Here is a 6,471-nt window from a genome sequence, read left to right as displayed (position 1 = left end):
AAATTCTTTCCCGCGATTAAGTCCCCCGGCGGCCGAGCGGCCGCTCCGGCTCAGCCCCTTCCCGGGGCTCCGGCGCAGCCTTGCCGGGGCTGCTCAGCACAAAGATCCCGGCGTGTTTTCCTGCCTGCCGCGGGCTCCCCCCCCTCCGGGCCGGTTTTCCAGGCGGCACGGAGCGATCCCGAGCTTCCGCGGGCCTGGCAAGCGCTTCCAGGTTTTTCCGTATTGCAGCTACCCCTGGGCTGTGCGGTGCCAGCGGCCCCCCGGGCCAGGCCTTGCCCGGGACTTTCTCTCCCTGTCGCTGTGTCCCTCTGTGGCCGCCGCCGCGGTGACATTGTGTCCCAGACCCCGCCGGGCACTGCCAGCGCGTTTGGGCCTGGCTGTGCCAACTCGGCAGCGACTCCGGCATGGAGCCGGGGTGGGCAGAGCCTTCCCACCGCTCCATGGGACCCCCAGACCCTCCGTGGGCACCGTGTCCTGCCCGCTGTGGGATACGCCAGGCCCGGAGCCGGTGGGATTTGGGCTGTGGCCAAAGGGATTTAGCTGCGGAGGGAGCAGCTCGGGAAAACTGGCCAGCCTGGAGCCTTTTTTGCCCACCCCTGCGGGGTCCGAGTGTGTGTCCATGTGTGTCTGTGGGGGCTGGAGCCCCCTGCCTGCTCCTCAAACCTCCCTGTTTTCCATGGGGAGCTGGATGAAGGGGGTGAAATTCCAACCTGAGTCCTGACAGCCTGGAGGGATTTGGGGGCTCCAAGGGGGCAGGGAAGGAGCCAAACGCTGGCTCCAAGGGCTGATGGAGATGTGGCTTTGGGACTGGTGGCAGGACTGGGGATCCCGGGAATCCTGGGGGTCCCAGGGCAGCGCTGGACACTGCAGGCAGGGTGCTGTGAGCAGGTTATCCCTGTTGGGCTCACGTGGATTTTGGAATGGGCACCGCAGGGACCATGGCTGTGCCGGCCCTTCCCGGGGCTGTGTCCCTGCCAGGTTTTGGGGACACTGCTCCCGGTGTCCAGAGACACCCAAACCCTTCCATTTGGGCAGCTTGGAGTCCAGTGCCACATCCTGGTGTCACCCAGAGCAGCCACCCTCAGTCCCAGGGCGATCCCTCCTTTCCACAGGGATCTTGTGGCAGCAGCACCATCGACTCGGCACTGACCAGGCTTAAACCCGGAATTCTCCCCAAGTCTTTCCCTTTTCTGGCTTTGTGGGTCACGCCTGGGATTTGTATCTTGTCAGAGTTGGCTGCTCGGGATTCTCCCAAAACTTTTGATCTGAGCTTTGAGTGACAGTTTGAGGCTCCGTCAGACTCACCTGCACGGGGGAGGAACACACTGAATATTCCCGGGGTGATCCACTGGGATGGAGCGGATCACTGAAGCCCTCGGATGGAGCACAGGGGTGACCCAAATCGCTGGGAATTCATCCCCTTTTCAGTAGCTCGGCACCAGGATCTTCACACAGCAGAGCAGTCAGTCTGTGGATGTCTATCATGCTTCAGAAAGGGGGGAAAACAGGAAAATGCTGGATTTCGGGAAGTTGTGGGGGGCAGAGTCTCCTGTGGTGGTGGCAGTGCATCCATGTGCTTGTCCCTCACCTGGTGCAGGTGTCCCTGGAGTGGGGACAGGCTCCTCCTGGCCTGGTGGCTTCCTCCAGTGGGAGCTGCTGCAGAGGCTCAGCATTCCTGGTTGCTCCTCTGGCTGCCCCATTCCCACCACCTGCCCTATGCCCTGGATCTCCCCAGCTGGCCCCCACTGCCTCCACTGTGAATCCCTGCATTTCCCATTTACTGGGATTTAGGAGTTTATTGCCGCTCCAGACCGAGCGGTGACAGGGCTGTCACTATGAGTGGCCCCCGCCCTTCTCTCTTCCCATGTGGCTTCCCACAGTTCTGCTCCTCCATCCTCTTCTCTCGCTGTCCGTACCCCCGTTCCCAGAATTCCCGAGTGTGTTCCCCTGGGAATGTCGGTGTGGCAGAGGGGGGGATCCATGAGGAGCTGGCCTGGGAAGCTGAGGGAATTCTGGGCTGTGTCACTGGCTCCTGCCAGGCTGTTGTGCCGTGGCGTTCCCAAAGATAACTGTCCCCATGTTTGTCCCTCCTGTCCACAGCTGGGCAGGGATTGTCACCACGGCCAGGAGGAGTGACCACGGGTGTGTCCATCTCTCCTGGGATGGCCATCGGATTCCCGACCACGGTCACCCGGCTGGGACAATAGCTGGGAATGCCCATCCCACCTGCTTCCAGCTGGGACAGTTGTTCCTCTTGTAAAACCTGGATTAATCACGTTGGTTTTATAGGAATTCCAGTTGGGGGTTTATCCTTTGGATTGGAGCTTCCAAGTGTCTCACAGACCCAACTTCTGATTGATTGGAAACAGAAGGTGGAGACCACTTCCTGCTCCTGAGGGATGGGATGTGGTTGAGGAGATTCATTCTGGGCTCTCCTTCTTTTCCCAAGTGCGAAAGACTCGGGAAGAGTTTCCATGAAATCAGTGCTGGTTGGCAAATGTCCGTCAGGGCTAGGCTGGGAGAGCTGGGAATGTTCCCCTGGAGAAGGGAAGGCTCCAAGGAGAGCTCAGAGCCCCTTCCAGTGCCTAAAGGGGCTCCAGGAGAGCTGGAGAGGGACTTGGGCCAAGGCATGGAGGGACAGGATGCCAGGAATGGCTTCCCAATGCCAGGACTTGGAATGCGTCACATCCAGTGGATCTTACCGGGCTGCAGGTGCCAAACGGAAATGGGGAGGGATAAAAACTCCTGGTCCAGGAACCCTGCCATTTACTGGGGATTTGGGATTTTCCTTTGGGCTTCTTGTTTCCTTGGAGCTCTGCTCTCATTTTCCATCACACCTGGGACATGATTTTCCACGCACTTGCTGGACATTGCTGCAGCCTTGGCAGCTGGAAGGAGCCAGAACTTTGGGAGATATTTGGATCTGGATCTGGAGCGTCGATTTTGCCTTTGAGGTCTTGGGTTTCGTTGTTGGGTGATGGATTTTGGGGTTTAATACGAGATTATTTTGGTTTCTGCCAGTTGTGTTTGGAAGAAACCCGGAATTCAGGCTTGTGGGAAAACCTTCATCCCTGGTTTCAGTCACAGAACCCCAAACCCGGTGGGTTCGCTCCACATTCGTTCCGACCTCGGGAAGTGATGTACAAGAGAAGGGGATGGTTTGGTGGGATTCCAGGAGCTTCCAAAGTCCCCAGGGTTCTTCCAAAGGCTGAGAATTCCCTGAATCTCCCAAACCCCCTGTGGTGTCCAGCTGTGGCTGAGGTTTGTCCGCAGGGCCTTCCCGGCCATTCCCTGCCGTGCCGGGTGAAAGAGGCTCTGTTTTCCTGGGATAAAGAACGGATTCTTTGGCTGAAGCTGGGCCCAGAGTGACCAAAACTCCACATTTCTGCACAATGACCAGAACCAGTGACACGAGGGGTGGGGGAAATGCCAAACTGATCCCGGTTTGGGGGCTGCTGGGAGTTTAGGATGAGCGGAAAGATGGAGCTGAGCAGGACAGGGAACATCCCTGTCCCCTCTGGGATAGAGGCAGTGGGATTGAAAGGTGTCAGGGTTTGAAGAGGGGGCTCCAAAAGATCTGGAGAGGGGCTTTGGACATGGGCATGGAGGGACAGGATACAGGGAATGGCTTCCCACTGGAAAAGGGGAGATTTGGGTGGGATTTTGGGAAGGAATTGCTCCCCTGTGAGGGTGGGCAGGCCCTGGCACAGGGTGCCCAGAGAAGCTGTGGCTGCCCCTGGATCCCTGGAAGTGTCCAAGGCCAGGTTGGATGGGGCTTGGAGCAGCCTGGGACAGTGGGAGGTGTCCTTGCCCGCAGCAGGGGGTGGGATTGATGGGATTTAAGGTCTCTTCCCACCCAAACCATTCCAGGATTCCATGGTTAATCTGTTTTACTCAGGCTGATTGCAGAGCAGGAGGTGCTGGGGGTGGATCCCAACAAATTCCCTGTGATTTCAATAATCCCAGGGGTCTCCAGTACCCATGGAATTCCTCGCATCCATCACCGCATTGCTGCTCCAAGAGCATGGATCACCTGGATAACCATGCCTGAACCCAGGTGCATCCCGGGATGTCGTGCTTGGAGTGTCCTGGTGCCCACTGAAATATAAATATGGATGTAACGTTTATGACAGGATCATGGAATCATGGAATTGTCGAGGTTTTAAATCCCTCTAGGGGTGGGGACTCCACCTGTGCCAGGGCTGGAGAGCCCTTCCCAGGAGGAATTTTCCCAATATCCAATCTAAACGTCCCCTGGCACAACCTGAGGCCATTTCCTCTCTCCTGGATCATGACAATCCCACTTGGAAAGCTGCTGGACTTTCCCACCCACATTCCAAGGTTGGGATACCCCGAGTCAGGGCACGGGGGAGTGCCAGGAACACCACGGGAACCACCAGATCCCAACAATGTGAGGGGATGGGACAACGACCTGTGTCCCACACAGTCTGTGTGCTCCTGGGCACAGAATTCCCAGGCTGGAAAACCATGGGAACGCTGATACAGCAGGAAAAGATGGAGCACGAGTTGGTTAAGGCTGATTGTGCTGCTCTTGGGGTGGTTTTTTTTCCCCCCAAGGCTCATAAAAATGCTATAAAAAGGAATTAATCAGATTTGTGAGGCCGGAGCGACCACTGATGGCGGCTGTGCCCTGGTTTGTGGAAGGAATCACCCTTGGCTGCCTCCCAAAATAAAACAGGGGGTGGAGGGCGATGAAACATCCCGATATCCAAACGTTCTGCCTGTCCCAGCTTCTCAAGCTGCGCTTTCCCCTGATTCCCCAGGCCTCCAGCACGCCCAGGATGAGCGCGGACGGCGGCAGCAAGCCCCTGAAGGTGGGCTCCCGCGTGGAGGTCATCGGCAAGGGCCACCGCGGCACCGTGGCCTACGTGGGGGCCACGCTGTTCGCCACCGGCAAATGGGTCGGGGTCATCCTGGACGAGGCCAAGGGCAAGAACGATGGCACGGTGCAGGGCAGGAAGTATTTCACCTGCGAGGAGAACCACGGCATCTTCGTGCGGCAGTCGCAGGTGGGTGGGATCGATCCCGGCGTTCCTCGGGAGCGCGCGGATGGCGGCTCGCTCGTTTAAGCAGCGCTTCCCACCCAGGTTTTGGGAGAAAATCCAGATCCCTTCGCTCCAGTGCCTGCTGAAATATAGATATGGATGTGATGTTTGTGATAGGATCATGGAATCATGGAATTGTCGAGGTTTTAAGTCCTTCCAGGGGTGGGGACTCCACCACTACCCTGGGCAGCCCTTCCCAGGAGGAATTTTCCCAATGTCCATTATTTTTGGGAATCTCCGTCTCCCACAAAGCAGGGAACAGCACACTCCAAACCCGAGCTGAACCTCACCTGGTGTGGCTCCAAGCCCCCTCTGCACAATTCCTTGAGGTCCTGTTCATCCCACAGGGTTATTGCGGAATGTTTTCAGATGGATTGGGTGAATTCCCAGCGGTTTCGTTCTGCTTCCCAATGAAGTGCCCAGCCCTGTGCTGCCCTGTATTTATCACCTGCAGCAGGTGGAGTTTGGGATCGATCCTGGACGTTTACCTGGAAGCAGAGCCAGGGAATTTTAACTAAACCGTGTTTACCCGGAAGGAGATTGTCTTGGTTTGGATAAAACATGCGGTGGGGATGGAGCTGCTGAGCTTTGCTGCTCGTGTGCTCCCCCAGGAACCAGGAGCTCCCTCCAGAGCAAACATCCTCCAGGTAAATTCCCTGTGTCACCTTCCAAGGGCAGAGAGGTGACACTGGAGGCCCCCAGCTCCTGTCCCCTCCCTGGCACAAAGGGGCTGCTTTGTGTCCCACCCTGTGGCCTCTCCTTGCTGGGGCCTTGGCACTGGGTGACAGAGGAAAGCTGAGCACAGAATGAGGGGATTTGGGTCCTGGGGTCCATCCCAACATCCTCTGTCCCATTGGAAGAGCCTTTGGATCACACGTGGTCAGAGGCTGCAGCAAAGGGCTCATCCAGGAGAAACTCCAGGAATCACTGAGGTTGGGAAAGGCCTTTAAGATGAGTGCAGCCATTCCCTGCTTCAGTCCCTTTGTCACCAGCTCGAGGCAGGAGGAGGGAAAAGGATCCCCATCCTTTAAATAATGGGATAAACACAGAGAGCGGAGCTCGCCAGAGCTGGAGGCAAACGTGCCAGGAAGCTTTTCATGGTTTTATCCAACCCAAACTCTGTTGGCGTGTAGGAATTGCTGGATGGAGCTCTGCTGCTCTCCTGGGATCACCACGGAGATTTCCCAAATGTAATTCCACCACACTCCCAGTTCCCCACACATTAAAACCGGACACGTGGACCCAGCTCCCTCGTCCGTCCCTCTCGGCCTCTCCTGCCAGCTGGGAGAGGCTTGGAGGGGTTTGCAGGGACAAAGTTGGGTCTGCAGGACCAGGAGGGACCTCAGAGCCCACCCAGTGCCACCCCCTGACAGGCAGGGACACCTCCCACTATCCCAGGTGGCTC

The 6,471-nt window shown here is 57.5% G+C and overlaps 1 protein-coding gene and 1 long non-coding RNA gene across 2 annotated transcripts in view; one reads left to right on the top strand and one right to left on the bottom strand.

Moving 5' to 3' along the window:
• Nucleotides 1-3,655, bottom strand: part of LOC108448666 — a 7,425-nt gene extending 3,770 nt beyond the window's left edge. The window contains exon 1 of the long non-coding RNA XR_001864630.1: nucleotides 1,306-3,655. This is a non-coding gene — a long non-coding RNA (uncharacterized LOC108448666). The remainder of the gene's footprint in view (nucleotides 1-1,305) is intronic.
• The window catches only part of DCTN1 (dynactin subunit 1), a 51,114-nt gene that overhangs the window by 4,185 nt on the left and 40,458 nt on the right, over nucleotides 1-6,471 (top strand). Inside the window, 1 exon segment of the mRNA XM_017742383.1 lies at nucleotides 4,785-5,030. Coding sequence (XP_017597872.1) covers nucleotides 4,785-5,030 — 246 coding nt within the window.

The sequence above is a fragment of the Corvus brachyrhynchos genome, unplaced genomic scaffold (genome assembly GCF_000691975.1).
Source record: "Corvus brachyrhynchos isolate BGI_N302 unplaced genomic scaffold, ASM69197v1 scaffold166, whole genome shotgun sequence".
NCBI lineage: Eukaryota > Metazoa > Chordata > Aves > Passeriformes > Corvidae > Corvus > Corvus brachyrhynchos.
This window is presented reverse-complemented; position numbering and strand designations above follow the sequence as displayed.